The sequence below is a fragment of the Xiphophorus maculatus genome, chromosome 17, assembly GCF_002775205.1.
Source record: "Xiphophorus maculatus strain JP 163 A chromosome 17, X_maculatus-5.0-male, whole genome shotgun sequence".
NCBI lineage: Eukaryota > Metazoa > Chordata > Actinopteri > Cyprinodontiformes > Poeciliidae > Xiphophorus > Xiphophorus maculatus.
The window spans coordinates 16,434,069-16,453,201 of record NC_036459.1 but is presented as its reverse complement, the minus strand read 5'-3'; the positions used below and the strand labels follow the sequence as shown (position 1 = coordinate 16,453,201).

General features: G+C 40.5%; 2 protein-coding genes across 2 annotated transcripts; both read right to left on the bottom strand.

The window, feature by feature from the left end:
- Positions 1 to 1,871: 1,871 nt before the first annotated feature.
- Positions 1,872 to 13,544, bottom strand: LOC106700327 (NXPE family member 3-like). The gene is made up of 8 exons (XM_023349722.1): positions 13,461 to 13,544; positions 10,157 to 10,315; positions 7,952 to 8,413; positions 4,742 to 5,037; positions 3,675 to 3,745; positions 3,291 to 3,323; positions 2,958 to 3,146; positions 1,872 to 2,883 (listed from the first exon to the last, which is right to left on the bottom strand). The coding sequence occupies exons 1-8, from the start codon at positions 13,476 to 13,478 to the stop codon at positions 2,336 to 2,338; spliced, it is 1,776 nt and encodes a 591-aa protein (XP_023205490.1). The 5' UTR covers positions 13,479 to 13,544; the 3' UTR covers positions 1,872 to 2,335.
- Positions 13,545 to 15,842: 2,298 nt separating this feature from the next.
- Positions 15,843 to 16,485, bottom strand: LOC111611878 (NXPE family member 3-like). Its single transcript, XM_023350633.1, has 2 exons — positions 16,017 to 16,485; positions 15,843 to 15,943 (listed from the first exon to the last, which is right to left on the bottom strand). Exons 1-2 carry the CDS (start codon positions 16,393 to 16,395, stop codon positions 15,843 to 15,845), a joined length of 480 nt encoding a protein of 159 aa, XP_023206401.1. The 5' UTR covers positions 16,396 to 16,485.
- Between the last annotated feature and the right edge of the window lie 2,648 nt (positions 16,486 to 19,133).

Below are 19,133 nucleotides of genomic sequence, written 5' to 3'. Positions count from 1 at the left end.
ATGGGGGAATTCTGGGATTCAGAGTTTGCCTGTTTGTTTTCAGATAGTCTTTCTTGTTCTGTGTACTTCAGTCCTTTTTTTGTTCCCTCCACGGCTCGGCCCAACATTAAAACACTGTTTAATTCTCTTTCCTTGCTGCCAGAATCTGCTATTTCTCTCGTTCTTGCTCTCAGAATACTTTAGGCCTGGTTATTTTGTGTCTTTTTAACAAGTTCATTCAACAAAATGAGTTTATTTATCTGGGAGGAGCAGTTCTCAACGCTGAAGCACAGAACATCTCTCTGCAATGCTTGTGTAGCAGCTAAGACAAGTCTACAAACATGTTTGTGGAAATTCTCGTCATTCCACACACACTGAGTTTTCATCTTCTGTGACATGAAGTGTCACGACAAAAGGATCAGCAGAAGTCGTTTTCAATGGCTCCACTGCAATGTTTGGGATTTTGGACCCATAAATAAGTTCATGTTTCTAGTGACTATTGCTAAAGGTGTTTCTACTTGTTAAACTCATCTTTGAGCCTGAAACACCCAAGAATAACAAATACATTTTTCCTACTTTATATTCATGCAAGGTTAAGTTTATATTTACTTGTAAGGTTTCCTGTTATATTATTGTATTGTATGAACACGAGTTCTATCTGAAGGTGGAACATCTTGTACTTTCATCACAAACAAAATGTCTGTTTTTGTCTCATGAGCTTTTCCAGGTGTTAAAGATCAAACTGACTCTGTTTTTATGTATAAAATGAAAGCAAAAGCAGAATGTATTAATGTAGAAATGTGATTATAGCAGCTTGGATGCACTGACTTTGCAATACAGGCTGAAAACATAGAACTGGACCTGCACACATAAAACTCAGAGAGAATCGTTCTATTGCAGTAATGGAAATAATGTTACTAGTGCTAAGTGCAGATTACATTAATAACTAAGTAATTTAATGTTTTTTTAATTAACATGCAAAAATAAACAGATATAAATGTCTTTATTGTTAAGATAACATTAGCTGCATAACTCACTATATTACTTTGACTCATTATTTTTTGAGTCATTTATATATCAAATGTTTATGTCAATGTTACCTCCATGTCTCCATTTCTTTCAGAACTGTGTTGCTCTGTGATCACCATGTCATTTGAGTAATTTCTGTCAAGATTGGGTTTTCTCTGTGTTGATTTGAGTTTTTTCTCTGTGCTTATTTTGGATTTCTGTGTCTTGAGTCTCCGTGTTTTCCTGTCTACCTCTTGATTGTTCCCAGGTGTGTCTAGTTCCGTGATTACCCTCTGTGTATTTAATGCCACCTGTGTCTCTGTCGTACCAGTCTGTTTGATCTGTCTTGCCGTTTAGAATAGAATAGAATAGAAGTACTTTATTCATCCCAACAGGGAAATTACTTCGCAGTTACAGCATAGAGACAAGACACAATAACAACGTCCGGGTGTTGGGTCTGGAGTTTGGTTGCGGTAGAGCTGATGACATCACAGGCCACCGCTGCATCAGCTGATGGGGGAATGTAAACAGCGATCAAAATGGCGGATGTAAACTCCCTCGGTAAATAACACGGCCGCATTCCCACAGCCAGAAGTTCAATGTCCGGGCTACAAATCTGTTCCTTCACGTTAACATGACCGGGATTACACCACCTCTCACTCACATAAAGTGCAATCCCGCCGCCGACAGTTTAGCTGTTCAAGCTGGTCTGTTGCTAGATGGCTATTAGTTTGCCAGTTGCTACCAGTGTTGAACCTTAGCCTTTCTGCTCAGCTGTGCCGCCTGGATTTTGGATTATGTGTGCATTGTTTGTTAATTAAATCATCATCATCATCATTCCTCTCAGCTACTGGGTTCACTGCGTCTGCGTCATCACCTCACACTGCAAATCATGACAATTTATTGAAAAACACCACACAGAACACAACTGACCAGATCTAAGCTAGCATAGCGAGCATACATGAGCATATTAATGCAGAGCTCTACATTGATTTACATCAAAATACATTAAGTTGTGAAAAAGTCTTAGAGGCAACAGGCTTGAGAAAAGACGTTTGAGATAAAATTGGATGTTGACTGTTCAGAGATTAGATAGTTATGGTTATGTTCTTTTATTGAATATTTAATGGAACGAAAGCTTTGATACACCATAAAGTGTCCTTACATTTCCCATAAAACACAAACCCTGCATCTGCTTCTTTTTGTTAATATTTTTTCCCCTCTTCCGTACAGCTGGATTTGTTTGTATCAAAAGTCAAACGGTAAGTATGTGTTACCAATCACCAATAGTTACCAGATCTACCACACAGATCTACAGTCTTCTACTTCTTCCATGTGTCTTTAAATTTCACCTCTGGGAGCATATGTGGGACAAAATAACATCTATCATATTCTTAATTATGGGCTGAGGTGGGTGGAGGTCATGTGGAAGGTAGTGAGCCTGGGTCATCTCCCAGGCGTCCAGCAGTCGGACATTAACTTCTTTGAATATTGCTCTGAGTATCTTGTCTCGTTGCAATGCGTAGTAATCGTCAGTGGTCAGTGACTCATATAGCGTCAGCTTTTTGGGATTACCAGTCCTGATGATAACCAGAGTACCTGGAGCTCTGGTCAACAGCCGCACCACTGCCCTCCTTATGCTCAGCAGACGTCGGATGTAGACCTCCACAGGGTAAACGCCAAAGTGTGCCCAGACGCCAAAAATGACTACAGTGTTTGTTCCTCCAACCACGCTGTCCAGTTCATTGGCAACAAAATGTAACTGGCTGACCGGCAATAGAAAAGCACGGAGGGGAGGGCCGTGGCAGCGGAACGTCAATAAAATGTCGTTTTTATAATCCAAGGCCATAAGGGGCCCAGTTTGTGAGGGGGTTTTCAGGTCAAACTTCTTGAGATCTGAAAGTTTAACAGAGAACAAGTCAGAAGGAACCAATTTGAATTGTTGTCAAACATTTCTACTGAGTATCTACCTGGAGCTTTAGCTATTAAGAATTCAAACCACTGCCTGACGGTGGAGTCTCCATACAGATGGAGAACCTTCCCTTTCAGACACTGGCTGATTGCTGTGGCGTTGTTAAACTGATGGACTGTGGTGCCGTCCAGTGCTCGCCACACACCCTGGTAGTAATAACCAACAGGACCAGCTCCTCTCATGGCTTCTAGATGAGGGGAGATTCAGAAGAACAAAATGAAAAGAAAACCAAAATGATGTTAAGACATAGAAAGTGAATGCCAGCATTACTTTACAGAAACACCTTTGTGGATATTAAACTTTTACCCAATTATACAAACAGCAACTTTACCTGACATGTTAACAGGGACTGTTTCATTGGGAACTGGAGGAAAAAACAAATGATATTTAATGATTGTGTTTTATGATAGTAACTTGAGCAGAACAAACAGCTGTTCTACATTATCGTAGTTTCATAGCAAATCAGTATTTTACGGTTTCTTCAAGAAAAATGCATGTCTTTCTAAATGAATGTGTTACATGTTATGCAACCACATTTAACTCCGTTTTATGTACCTGAAATAAAGTCCAAACACATCATGTAAATTATAAAATGCCATTGGACAAAGTTGTTTTGAGAAAGCCACACACAGAATAACTGATTACACTTTTTCCATGCATGTCAGGCAATCAATGATTCATTGTAACACATTTATGACAATATAGCAACTTTTACCTTTTAGTTTTGGTAAAATGGTGATGTTGGAGGATCCTGAAGACGGAATGGAGACTTTCAAGTTGACACCACTGTAACAAGAGCAAAGAAACTGTATGAAAGACTCGTTACTAAAATCAAAACAAATTTTAACAGCTAATTCCAGTGAGCGTTCTTACTGAATGGCACATTTTCTTTACTTTCATTCAATTGACTTCAATTCAGGTTAGTCACATTGCATTACTTGTAAACGAAGTATAGATTATCGTTGTACTTGTTCATTGTGTGTCTAATCTACTTTCCACCACAGGTCCATCAGGCTCCATGTCTCTAGAACAGAGCTAGCCTTCTTATTAGCTTGTTCAGGTTTTCAAGGCCAGACTCTCTGATGCTGTTATCCCGACAGAAAACTGCAGATAAGTTTTTTCTCCATTTTCCTTTTGACTCTGTGTCTATTACTTTTTAGATAAACCCAAAGCAGTTACCAATAAAGTTTTGTTGACATAAATATCAAGTGGAGCATAATAGTGAAAGCCTTAATGCTCCACTTTTGAAAGTAAATCTGTTCGGCTTCATTACGGCAGTCAGACAGCAAGTCTTAGTGCTACCCTACCAGATAGGTTACATTGAAAAAAAGGAAATAAAATTGTCTGAGATAGTAACAAGAAACAAATATTGTCTTCCTTTTTGTCTTATTGGGGACATTTTAAAAGTATTTCACACAGTCTTTGTTTATCTTGAATGTTGATGGTAAGTTTTTCTGGTTCGGCAACATTTTAGTTTGTTGGTCACTTCTGAATTATAAACTCCTGCACCGTCATCAACTTGTTGATGATTCAATGTCATCAACAACAAAAAGATACAAAAACCAAAACAAACCAAAGCCAAAAAAACACCTGCAAGATGAAAAGATGTCAGTTTTTTAAGTAAATGCATGTCTGCTTCTGAAGTCTGTGAACAACAGTCAACTCCACTAAAGTCTTACTGCACACACCTCCCACAGCTAGTGGGCAAAGAGACATAAAAAGCTTTAGGACATTTGTCATGCAATAGAAAAGAGCTGAATATAAACTAATTATTACTTTTACCTATGAAAGAGCTTGGCCTCGTTGCCTGTTGGATGCGGTAGAAAACCTTTGAAAGCGTGGGAGACCCTGTGTTCACATTTGAGCGTCTTTGGCTTGTAGCAGAACCAGGGCTCACCGGTGTGGGTGTCAGTGAAGTTGCACAGCTGCTCCGGGGGAGCCTTAAGGCACACGTTACAATTGGTATCCTCAGTGACTGAGCCTGAGCGGAAGAGGCTTTGAAAAAGAATCCTGCCAGGCTTTTCCAGGTTGACTCTCTCTAGGACTGTGACTGCCTCACTGGAGTGGACCAGGGTCACCTGTTTGAAAACGACAAGAAATCTCACAATACAATTTCTCTTGTGAGGTAAAATTTAAATATATGTAAAACCCAAAAGTCAAAGCTTTTATTTGTGTAAGATAGATAGTATCTATTACAGAAAACCTCTCATAGCAAATGAACTGGAATAATATATCACTTCTCTGGGTCAGGACTGGAAAATCTCACTGGTAAATGTGACATAGTACTATATTGCCGAAGATATTTACTTGTTTGCCTTCAAATACAAGAAGGCAGCCAATCAGTCTCTGGGCGGTGTTTATGACCCTGTGGAGCTGCTTCCTCTCTGCCACAGTGGAGCTGGAGAACCACAGTGGGATGTGGTTCTAATCCCACTGTGGTTCTCCACAGAGCAGCGATAGAAGGACACCAAGAACTCAGTTCTCAGGTTGTTCTTCCTGAGAATCCTCAGCAAGTACAGTCTCTGTTGTCCCTTCTTCAGGACTGAAGTGGAGTTAGAGCTCCAGGTCAGGTCTTCACTGATGTTAGTGACCAGGAACTTGAAATTTGACACCCTCTCCCCACTGTCCCCATTTATGACTTTGGGTTGAATGTCTGGTTTACATTTCCTGAAGTCGACAATCAGTTCATGGAGGTGTTCAGATGGAAGTTGTTGGTGGTGCACCAGACAGTCGTTCCACCTCCATTCCACTGTGGTATCATCAGCAAACTTTATGATTTTGTTTGGGTGGGTGAGGCTAAAGTCATGGGTGTAGAATAGGGGGCTTAACACACAGCCTTGTGGAGAGCCTTGCTGGTGCTCACTGCTGAGGACAGGTGGGATCCTACTCTCATCCTCTGGCAGTGGTCTGCCAGGAAGTCCATGATCCAGTAGCACATGTTGTGGGGGAGACCCAGGTGCCCCAGTTTCCTCACCAGTATGCTTGGAATGATGGTGTCAAAAGCTAAGCTGAAGTCCAGGTAGACCAGCCTCATGTAGCTCCTTTGATGTTACACATGTGCCAATGTGGTGTGCATAGTGGTAGCAATAGTATCTTCTGTAGACCAGTTGGCTCTGCATGCAAACTGGTGAGGGTACAATTTGGGTGGCAGATGAGAAGTAGTGTGACTCTGAACCAGTTTTTCAAAGCACTTTGTGATGATAGTGTCACTGGCAGGAAGTCATTGAGACTGCTAATGTTCTTTTATGGCGGAGGGCTGATGGTGGAGGACTTTAAGCATGGTGGGACGGAGCACCGGATGAGGGACTGATTGAAGATGCTGGTAAAACCCCAACTTACTGGTCTGCACAGTCTCTTACACCATCTGATCTAGCAGCTTTCCAGGAGATCACTGCCCTCAAGGTAATCCACACTTCTGTGCCTGTACTGTGATGGTCTGGCTGTGGAGGGATTTCGCCTGCAGTAGGGGCTCACTGGTGATTTAGTCTCAAAACAGGTGAAGAAGTGATTGAGCTTCTCTGCCAGTGAAGCAGAGGATACAGCAGAGGATACAGGTTCAATCAAGGGTCAGTCCCAGGCTGGAAAAAGGCAATCTTGTCTCCTCCCAATGTTCCATTTCGTACAATGCAGTTGCCGTATGGGTTTACTGGCAAATAGTAAACCCATATTGCATTGGATTGTTAAACAATGATGCTATATTTATTATTTCAGAAAACATCTCTCCACTGCTGTATTGTGTACCTAGTACCTTGTATTGTACATAGAGATGTTGGATGAGGAACCCCATTCCATGATACTCTATTCTCTGTTCTTCAGTAAATCTGAACACAACATTAAGTCTGAAAGTCTATAGCCATTGATTCGGCAGGACATTGGCCACCTTTGGTCACTACATGCCTTAGCATCAGCTTAAATCTGTAATTTTACATGCTTAGCTCTTTGTGCCAGAGTTGCTTTTGCTCCCCATAACTTCCACCTTGATACAACCTCACTATCAGTTGACTGTCGAATATTTAGTAACAAGGACATTCCCCAACTGGACTTACTGGACAGGCCATAACATTTCACGGTACCACACTGGAAACCACTGATTCTTGAGAGAGACTAAATATTTTACAAATGTTTGTACAAGCAGTCTTTGTAAAGGTTATGAACAATATACTGTGGTGATATTGTGTATTTATTGCTCTAAGTTGCACTCTGCTTGTTTTGTGGAGAAACAAAATGAGTTCAAGAACGTCATGCTTATCTTGGGACTTTGTACATTATTTGACTGTGTGTTAATTGGGGCTTCATTTTAGTTTAATGATCCAGTTACTGTAGTTTGCCATGTTGTCTTTGCTCCTTTTGTTTTTGTGTCATTTCTGTTGAGTTTATGTTCTGTCTCTTATTTGCCTTTCTCTTTCAGGTCAACCTTAGTAAATGTTTGAGCTGTTTAATTCTGCTATGTTTATTGCATTAATCAGTTCTCCCTGAGCTATCTTTAATGTCCTACTCTTTCCTAGCTGTTTTTTTATCTATTAATTAAACACTTTTATTCAATTTCCTAATGTACCTCAGAAATACTGAAGATTTGACTATATTTCCCAATACTCAAGGAAAGTTTTCTTATAGGCTGGTTGTCAAGAGAAACAGCAACGTTTGGTTTGGTTGTGGTAAACTTCATCAGACACTCCTGGGTCAAACAGGTCAAATATTTCAAAAAGTAAGTTTCTGCTTTTTCACGTCAGTCACCACCTTTCAAATTTCTGACTGCATGATAGACAACAAGAGGAAAAAGGTTTGTGTATAAACACTGTGGTAAAAACAGGCAGATTAAACTCAGACCAAATTTAAAAAATGGATCTAACACATTACCCTCCTACTCTCAGCTTTCAGGTCCTCGATATCCAGAACTCGCGACACAAAAAACTTATTTAGGAGAAAGTAAAAAAGGAGATCTTATCTAGCTCACACTATTTGCTCATTTAAGAGAAAAACATTCAGTCTTACCTCAACCTGTGCGCTTCCTTCCCAGAGTAAAGAGAATACGGCCGTGTAGGAACCGTTGCGATGGTCAAAGACTTTCCCCACCACGCCTGCCTGAACAGTTCGGTTGTGCAGCCGAGCAAACAGGACGTCTCCGCCAGATTTCTTGGGGCGACCAAGAAAGTCATTAATTTTGATCAAAACCTCCAGCTGATCACCAACATGCCAACTTCCCCCTCCGTCACGTGGAAGAATGGTGAACGTGCTGTGAGCGGGATGACTGGTGTCATTCAGACAGAAGTTGGCTGGGACAGATGGTGTTTCAGGCCAGGTGATGTAGTTCTTTAAAAATTCTAACTCAAGAGCGTCTTCAGGTAACACAGAGTGGAAGGAGCAGAAACTGGTTGGCTTAGGAGGCTCAGTGGGACGTTTCAGAGTTCTGGTGGTGGGAATCAGAGCCTCAGTGGTCGGGACTTTGTTCTTCAACTAGAGAATAAAGTTTAGAGATTGAACAAATCAAGTGCCATAAAATCAGTTTCTTTACACATTATTGATTAATTATGATAACTTCCTAAAATTCTGTATATTAACATTTCCATGATTTTATATATTGAGGTGACCCTGTGTTAGGTGAAATATGTATATTATCATATATTTGTTGTTTCCTTTATAACAATTGTCACAGTGTGCGGGTGTGAGGTGGTGAGGCAGACGCTGTAGACCCAGATGAGATGAATAATGGATGTTTAATGATGAATAAGTCCAGCAACAAGCAGCAGGCACAAAGAAACACTGACCACGACTAGACTGAACATTGACAACGACAACTAGACTCGACATTGACGAGGACCCGACGAGGAACAAGGAACACAGGTGGAGTTAAATACACGGGAGGGTAATCACAGAAACGAGACACACCTGGGAACAATCAAAGGGAGGACAGGACAACGAAGAGACTCAAGGACACAGAAAACTCTAAATAAACAAGGAAAAACACAGATCCTGACAACAATAGTGTTACTTATATGATGTTCCTTGATTGTCTTCTTTTCCTTCAACATAAAGACTGTTTCTGTATGTTTTTGTTTTACTTTATCTCCGTCTTCACAAGAGGGCCTCCCTGAAGAGAAGAGTGATAACCGTGCTCATGGGGTTTATTGCTCAGCAGGAACTTCTTCTTCCTTTGAACTGTTAAGATAGCTGAAGAATCGTCGCCTTGAAGATATACGACCTGTTCTTTTTACTGTGTTTTAATGCAAGATAACATGTGTTTAGTTAGTGATTGTCATTAGCACTGCAACTAAATGTTCTGTCCCCACCCCTTTAGAGTTGCAGTGCTCTCTGTGATAGGGACTCTGAAAGTAATAAAAAGAGAGGAGCAGACAAATGTGTTTCAGAGCGGTTGGAGATTTGTAACTGTAAATACATCTCTGTCCGTTCTCCTCGCGAGCACAAAAGAATCTAACTCTCTTGTCTTTTCTGTGTTTGTTCAACTTGTCTTTAATAGGTGTCAAACCTGACACCCTGCATTAGCATAAAACTATAACTGAATATTTTTTACCCGTCCAGGGGGTCTTTTGTGGGCTCTAGTGTCCCTTATATGACAGTAGGCTGACAGGAAACGGGGAAGGAGAGGGGGGAAGACATGCGGCAAATGTCGTCGGGTCCGGGAGTCGATCCCGCGACGGCCGCGTCGAGGACTGAAGGCCTCCAAATATGGGTCGCGCTAACCACTACGCCACCACGGCACGCCCAGAACTGAATATTTTGTTTGAAAACCCAACAATTCCTTCTTTTTCCCATTTGGGTTTTGATACTTTTCGGGTCCAGAAGCTTTCCCAAAGATTGGGAGTTATCAGTCAAAAAGCTCCCATAACTAAATCAACTAGGGCTGCAGCTAACGATTATTGTAGTAACCAAATTTTCTATCCATAATTCTTACAATAAATAAAACATGATACAGTGTAGGGTTCATTTGGTAAGATTTTTGATTAACCAATTCATAATTGGATAGAAAAGCTGCTTAATAAATTATTATAATAATTTTTTTTCTGGTGTCTTTTATGACTGTATTTTTTTGTTTTCATGATGTAAAGCACTTTAAACTGCCTTGTTGCTGAAATGTGCGACACAAATAAACTTGGTTCATTGAACTTGAAAGCTGTACTTTTACCAGCCTACAATGCTTATGAAGTTGAAGTTCATGTTTGAAAGATGACAAATACTCACCTGTGCTAATTTACCGGTTATGTGATCAGCGACGTTGGGATTGCTAAACATGACCCATAAGACAACAAAAGCCAACAACAGAAAGAGCCATCCGTACTTCAGAGGAAAACGTTTCCTTAAAGCTTGGCCTCCCAGCAGGAGTGACGACTCGATCTGGCTCTGTGTTAAAAGAAAATCAAAAAAGCACCCAGGTCAATGACTATCGATTTTGAAAATAATGCAGAGCTGAGTTACTGTTTGTGAGGGATGTCAGCCTTTTGACTCCGGCTTGTTGGAGCAGGAATTGATCTAAAAGTTGCAGGTTGGTAGCTCTGCAGCTCTGCACTGCAGGGTGGAGCCAAAGCGCCGGCACTATTGCGGAAGTAAGTAGATTGAAGTTAACTGGGAGGATTTGCTTCTTTCTTCTACTTCCTCACTTTTGGGGGGGATATTTTTTCTGTGAAACATCTGTTCTCTGGCTGCATGATGGCACAGTTGTTACCGTTGTTACCTTGTAACAAGAAGGTCCTGGATTTGAATTCCAGCCTGGAGTCTTTCTGCATTGAGTTTGCATCTTCTCCCATTACATACATGGGTTTTCTCTGAGTACATTAGTTCTTTCCCAAAGTCAAAAATCACACCAGTTAAGTCAATTGGTTTCTCTAAATTGTCCTTAGGCATGAGTGTATGCGTTTATAGTTGTGTCATGTTTGGAGATCGCTGGAGATCACAACCAGCAACCCTTGTCCCTGAAAGGTTCAGCAGGTTTAGACAATGCACGCTAGGATTGCTCTATTTTGTCACACGGAAGCTCTCAGGGTAGTAAATCCCACAGAAAGGATACGGCATACATCTGGCTGTTTGAGCTTTTGAACTCATTGTAAAATCTCAAGGTCATTTGTTGGACTTTTATGTGTTGCTTTCATTATATTTTTCACCCTTGGAAGATGATTTTTTTTTTATCTGCTCAATCCATGCTGGGTTAATGACCCTGTTCAGTCCATTCTGTACTGGAATCTACAGAGTAAACACAGAAAGGTTAACTACCTGAGTTGTTGATTATCATATTGCATTTGACTGTTGTAAATTTAGCATTGCTGTAGGCTGTAATAAAAAAAAGAAAAAAAAAGGTGAGGTGAGTCTACATATCTTCATGTGAAAATTAAATCAGAGCACAATGGGAGAACACGTCTACAGGAACCACATTTATGCTCTCAACATTTCTCTCCAGAAGACTTTGAGTCATTTTTACAAGCAAAAATTGATAAAAGATACAACAGGTGGTCACAACCCTCGCAAGCCAAAAACCAAATGCCCCACAACAAACACGTCAACCCTGCCACAGGCTAGTGAGCGAGTGAAAGACGCTGGAAGAAACATTAGAGACAAGCAGCACTGGAAGCTCTTTTAAATAAGGAAGTTATGTTGCTTCTGAAGCCTGTAACAAATGTGAAATCACAGACCTCTAAACAGGTGTTACCGGTCCGAACACCAAACCACACACACAACACGTCAACTAATTGCTTCATTTACGAAGCTGAAGTTAGCAGCAGCAGCAGCACAAACACCAACTTCTTCCTCAGTTTGGTCGGCTTTTTATCGCTCCAGTTGGAATTGAAAAGGTTTAGTGACGTTACTCGTTCCTGTTCTGGCTGGACGGAGCTCTTGCAATCTGACCAAGCATACGTCATTTACCCAGAATGCATTGCAGCATAAACAACATGGCGACAATATTTTACTTATATTTATAAAAGCCAAACAGCCTACAGTATTTTTGTTGTATTGTCTTTATAATACAGTAAAAACACTAAATTATGAAAACAACTATTACTCATGATTGAGGGAAAGAAATATCTATACCCCTCTTAAAACTTTTTTAAAATTTAGGTTTAAAATAAAGATGTTTATTTGACTGAAGTAACTAGAATGATCTGAAGATGGCAAGGAGAGCTTCCAACCTTAGACTCATCATCAGCGATGGGAAGAACTGCGTTAAAAGCAAAGGTGTTAGTGAAGTTGATTATTTTTTCAGGAATCTATCTACTTATCCATTGTTACAAAGCTGTTACCGCACACAGTCTAATTGCAGTATTGGAGACTCTGGAGGGAAAGTTGGAGTTTTGACGGTGAAAGTACAGAGAAATGTAGCTAAAACCTCTCACTGAGGTCAAAGGGAAGAATGGAACCTTTAAAGTACAGACTTTTCTCCGTAGGATGTGGCCATGGTGGCAGGGCGGAGTCAGATGTCATGTCACCATACGCTTGGCTCTAAATTAGACACATTACAGTAGAATTTCTCCAAACTCGCTGTGACCAATCCTAATCCACCGCTGTTTGAGTACTGACAGGAAGTACAATATTTGGTGAGCAGAGCTGAATTTTTCCACAGCAGCCACTGGAAAGCATGAAAAAATTCATCCCCAAGCCGTGATATGATCAACTATTATGAAATTTATTACACATGTATCCTGCCATGACCAACTCCTACTCTAGACAATCACACTTCATAATCACTCAAAAGCTTTTTGTGCTTGTATTTTGACAAGTTTGGTGAAATACCAGTCCTTAACTGGCAGAAACGCAAAAATGGCTCCACTGCAATGTTTGGGATTTTGGACCCATAAATAAGTTCATGTTTCTAGTGACTATTGCTAAAGGTGTTTCTACTTGTTAAACTCATCTTTGAGCCTGAAACACCCAAGAATAACAAATACATTTTTCCTACTTTATATTCATGCAAGGTTAAATTTATATTTACTTGTAAGGTTTCCTGTTATATTATTGTATTGTATGAACACGAGTTCTATCTGAAGGTGGAACATCTTGTACTTTCATCACAAACAAAATGTCTGTTTTTGTCTCATGAGCTTTTCCAGGTGTTAAAGATCAAGCTGACTCTGTTTTTATGTATAAAATGAAAGCCAAAGCAATTTTAACTTGATAAAACTCGTTTTGAGAAGAAAATGAATGATTTGTAGAGTAAGAATGACCATAACTTGACAAATAATGCAGAATACTTCAGAATAAAAGCATAATTCAAACATTTCTGCCAGTAAAATTCTGAAAGTAAGAAGCTTTCTCCCTGAGGTCGGTTAAAATCACATTATTAATTTCAATAACACCACAAGCCAGAAGACGGAGAAACGATCTTATTTGGCAACCTCCGTTTTTTTCCAATCCAAGAGAAACTACATTCCAAATATAAACTGGTAAATCCTCTTGTCTCGACAGAATAAATAGCAGTTCAGTATTCTTTAAATGTTAAATAAGTGGCATTGTTTCTTTCAAAAGAAATAAGAAATGTTAGTTAATTTTTTTAGTATACCTTCGTGTTTTTCTGCATCGCCGGCCACACGTCTGTTCTTCCTTTCTTTAAGTTTAACGAGACATTTCTGTTTATTTTACACCCTCCTTCCTTGTATGCAAAGCAATAATGTGTGTAGATAAAATGGATACTAACCAGCTGGACTTCGCATCGCTAGATGCAATGAAGTTATTGCAAATACTGACGTCATGTGACTTTATGCTGGCAATAAAAAAACAAAGCTTTATATGAAGTTTAAAATGGGTTTTTACAATACATTGTGGGTTTTTCTCCATATAAATATTCCAATAAATGGTCCAATAAAGACCATTTGGTTTTTATAAAATGCTGTTCTTTATGAGTGAATTTATATACACTGCTCAAAAAAATAAAGGGAACACTTAAACAACACAATATAACTCCAAGTAAATCAAACTTCTGTGAAATCAAACTGTCCACTTAGGAAGCAACACTGATTGACAATCAATTTCACCTGCTGTTGTGCAAATGAAATAGACAACAGGTGGAAATTATTGGCAATTAGCAAGACACACTCAATAAAGGAGTGGTTCTGCAGTTGGGACCACAGACCACTTCTCAGTACCTATGCTGTCTGGCTGATGTTTTGGTCAGTTTTGAATGTTGGTGGTGCTTTCACACTCGTGGTAGCATGAGACAGACTCCACAACCCACACAAGTGGCTCAGGTAGTGCAGCTCATCCAGGATGGCACATCAATGCGAGCTGTGGCAAGATGGTTTGCTGTGTCTGTCAGCGTAGTGTCCAGAGGCTGGAGGCGCTACCAGGAGACAGGCCAGTACACCAGGAGACGTGGAGGAGGCCGTAGGAGGCAACAACCCAGCAGCAGGACCGCTACCTCCGCCTTTGTGCAAGAAGGAACAGGAGGAGCACTGCCAGAGCCCTGCAAAATGACCTCCAGCAGGCCACAAATGTGCATGTGTCTGCACAAACGTTTAGAAACCGACTCCATGAGGATGGTATGAGGGCCCAACGTCCACAGATGGGGGTTGTGCTCACAGCCCAACACCGTACAGGACGCTTGGCATTTGCCAGAGAACACCAGGATTGGCAAATTCGCCACTGGCGCCTTGTGCTCTTCACAGATGAAAGCAGGTTCACACTGAGCACATGTGACAGACGTGACGGAGTCTGGAGACGCCGTGGAGAGCGGTCTGCTGCCTGCAACATCCTTATATTATATAATATTTCTTTCATTCACATCTAGGATGTGTTATTTGAGTGTTCCCTTTATTTTTTTTGAGCAGTGTATATTGTGAAAGAAAATCTAAATTACAAAATGACTTGAACTAATCAGATATGTCTCCATGGAAAAAAAATTATCAATTTGAATAAGCAGAATTTGATTGAATCCTTGGGTTTGAAGTGATTTTCTTTTTTCGCAAACTAAATCGAGAAAACACTCAAAAAAGTGAACTAAGTGAATCATTGAATTAAATATATGGAGCTCTGACTAAATTAATTAATATGAGTTGGATTTCCCAACAACACACTTTAGTAAGTTTAACATAATTTTTTTGATTTGTTAAAGTCACACAAACTGCTTTTTTGATGCAACATCACTGTATGGAAGCCTATTGCTGTCACAGAGGAAAACTAAATTTTGAGGACTATCATGTTATAGTGTGATAATTATATTATATTGTGCTACAATTATATTGTAGAAACATGATAATTTAATTCATCCAGAAGGTGGCGGTAGCATATTTTTAGTGCAGGCATAAAGATGACTAGTACAGTGGCTAACAGGAGTTGGTCAAGTTTTCCTGGAGAGACATTGATGCTCCTTTGCCTTGTGGTTGAAACCATTAATAGTATGCAGACTCTGAGAAGGATCCTAAACAGAATGGGAGTGCAGAGAAGGAGACGCCATTCCTATCCGTTCCTAACTGACTATTTGAAGCTGAAGTTAGCTTCTGATTGCTGCTTCCAATTCGGAAAATAGCAGAAGGGAAATTTCACCTAATTTTCACTATCTTTAATCAATCAATCAATCAAATTTTATTTGTATAGCACATTTCAGCAGCAAGGCGTTTCAGAGTGCTTTACATCATATCAAACACAGAAACACAAGGTCATTAAGTGGGGGGTTCCTGCTTTTGCATCCATAAAGGTTTACCTGTTACACTCCTACTGTGTTATATGGAACGAAATACCTATTGGTATTTTTATTCCCGCTCACAATCACGCAGTTTAAAACGATGTAAACAGCCTTTCAACAGTTTTCCGTCACGAGGCTCCATACACCTCTTTCACGGAATTTCGCTCTGGGACTCCACCGTCCCTCACGGATTTTTGTGCAATTCTATGGTACCTGTTAGTGTCTAGAATTTACAGGGTTCCCGTTACGCGCAGTGACCCTCAGTCACTCGCTGTTTTTCTTCTTTAGCATCATCATCAGCCTGACAAGGGCCAAAACAGTTGCCGACACCTTCCAAATTTTCCGATATGCCAGATAACCGTCAACTAAAAACAGTAGAAAACTCGTTGTCAACCAGTCAGACTTTCACTCTTTTGAATATTGCCCTCAGTACCTTACCATGCTGTAAGGAAAACCAGTCACTGTTGGTCAGAGTCTCGTAGAGGGACAGTGCTTTGGGGTTCGCGGTCCTGATGATGACCAGCGTACCTGGAGCTCTGGTCAACAGCTGCTCCACTGCCCTCTGTATGGTCAGCAGGCGCCGGATGTAGACCTCAACGGGGAAAGTGCTGAAGTGCGACCAGATGCCGATTACCACAACAGTGTTCGTTCCGTCAACCAAACCTTTCAGTTCACTGGTAATATAACGCATCTGACTGACTAACAGGTTAGTGAAACGAATGGGAGGGCCGTGGCACTGGACCGTCACTAAGATGTTGTTTTTATAATCCAAGGCCAGGAAAGGTTCTGTTTGCTTTGGACTTTTCAAGTCAAACATCTTGAGATCTGAACGTTTGCACAGAACAGATTAGGCTGCAGCATGAAGCAGTTTCAGTTGTTGCTGGACATTCCTGTTGTGCGTCTACCTGGTGTTGTTGAGATCAAATATTCAAACCACTGCCTGGCGGTGGAGCCTCCGTACAGGTGGAGCATCTTCCCTTTCAGATACTGGCTGATTGCCGTGGCCTTGTTAAACTGACGGACTGTGGCGCCATCTAGTGTTCGCCACACACCCTGGTAGTAATAACCAGCAGGACCAGCAGGGCTTCATGTTTTCATTGGTTCCACCTGGAATGTAAATGGGGAGATAAAATATTTAGGAAGGAACAGATAAAAAGAACAACAGAATAAAGAACAGAATAAATAGGTAAACATGGTAGAATGTTGATGCCGGAATGGAGACTTTCATATTGACGCCGCTACAGCAGAGCAAAGCAAATTGAAGGCAGACTGTCATGGAATACTAAATCTTTGTTTTATCCACATTCTGTAGCAAATGTCACTTTTTCTGTCCCCCTGCTTTTCCTGCTCCATGTTGGGGTTTGTTGTTTGTATCCAGGGACACTGTGATTTCTGAGGCATTAGCACCAGGATGGGTCTCCTATTACAAATACTCAGGGTCAGAGGATAGATTCTTCTTAAAGACATGATGTACTATAAAGGTGCTGGAAAGAGTCTATATCCAGCACCACGTGTCACTTCTACAGCACGGAGAAAGACAGTATTACTCCTTGTTTCTGCTGAGTTTTTTGTTTGTTTGTTTTGTATTTTTAGGTCTTTCAGATGATCAAGAAAAAATTTATGAAAACCTAAGATAAAACATTTCAAACCATGTTTTCATTTATTAAGAGAAGGAATCGATCTGATCCATCCGTTATTTGGTTAAAGATCTGATCAACAGAATATCTCAGGTGCAAATGTCTGCAATCCTCTCCTGAGTTTTATGTTGCAGGCAACACAGAGCTGGTTGAGAGAACACATAACATTACACTGACCTTTTAAAGAGCCGCTCGTCCAGGGCTTTTATTCTCTGTCTGGATCCTATCAGGGTCACCCTGGTGTCGCAGGTCAGTTTCTTTGGCTTGTAGCAGAACCAGGGCGCCCCCGTGTGGAGGTCAGTGTCGTTGTACAGCTTCTGTTAGGGAGCCTGGAGACATGCAATGGAAAACGAAATCAGGTTTCTGATTCTTGCCATCTGAAAACAACCTAAAATGAATAATTTCCCTTCATTATGTAATAGGTCTATATGAAGAGGTTTTTTTTTCCTGTTTCCCATTATTTTGTCTTTTAAAAGCTGCTTGTTTAATGAATTTTTGTTGGTGGACTTTTATTATTACTTTTTTTAAATTATTTTATCATAAAATACAAACACACGCACAGAGGACAGCTCCACCAGCTCTTTCTCTTTCTCCTTACTTTTTGACGTGTTGGCAATTAAACCGCTCCTCTTTCTGCCTTTCTATGTCGGATTGGGACAGAAATAGAAAGACTTTATTAGCAGCCGCTTTATTAGCAACGGCAGATAATAAAGCGTCACGTCAGCCGAGAGAGCGGCGGCGATACTTAATTATAGGTAAAAAGAAAGAAAATGTAACTTTTTATTATATTCATTCCAAAAGGTGTGATTCAGTTCATTGTTTGGTTTTATAAAAACACGAAAATATATCTTTTGTTTCTCATCTGAAACTACATAAAATCGGTTTTAAAAAGGGCAACAAAAACAAAAAAGTAAAAAAACAAAAACTTGATTTGGTCTCCTCTTCAACGCAGCATGAACGTGGAGGCGCTCAACCTGTAGCTCTTCTGATGTGTTAATGAAGTCCAGGTTCCTTTATTAACCCATTCAGGGTTAAAAAAATTAAAAAGGAATAAATTTTTTTATAAATAAAGGAAGGTTGTCTTTCATCCTTGTCACACACACATTAAGACCTGTTGCTGTTTCTACAGTAGAAGATACTGTTTTAATCACAGCACAACTAGAAGAACCTTTAGATATCTGCATGAATTATAATCAAATTGTTTGAGGTTTATGGTTAATGTAACAAGTTGTGAATACCTCTCCAAGGCTGTTTTTTTTTCTTCTTTTTCCAACTGAAATTTAAAAGGGAAAAAAAATATCACTTTTTTTCACAGCATTTCAAAACCCACAAAACCATAAAACCCACGCAGTCAATGTTAGAAACAAAGCATGCAAGCACCAATTCAAAAAGCCTCCGCTGCTCCTTCTTACAGATTCCATCAGTGTTCATACTGAAGGAGAGCTCAATTACTGATCCTGGGTGTTTGTAGGTTGCAACAAATCAATCAAGTTTATCTGTGCAGGACATTTCAGCAACAAGGCAGGTCAAAAATAAAAAAAAATACAAAGTGCCATTGTTACACATAAAAATGTTTCATTTATTATGTTTCATTAGCAACTCTGAACAAGTGGGGTTTTAGTCTTGATTTAAAGGAACTCGGTGTTTCGACTGTTTTGCAGTTTTCTGGAAGTTTGTTCCAGGTTTGTGGCGCATAGAAGCTGTTTGGTTCTGGTTGTGGGGATGCAGAGCAGAACGAGAAGTGCTAATGCCCTGAGTCCCCGCCTCCTGTGGCTCGGTCCCTGCGCCGACATCGCCCGACGGACCCTCCCCTTGGGTCCCGCCTCCTTCGCCGAGGATGTCCGATCGCCGGACGTCCCCCTTGGCTTCCTCCTTCGGCGTCACGGACGCCCTCCGGGGGGGGGGGGGGGGGGGTAGT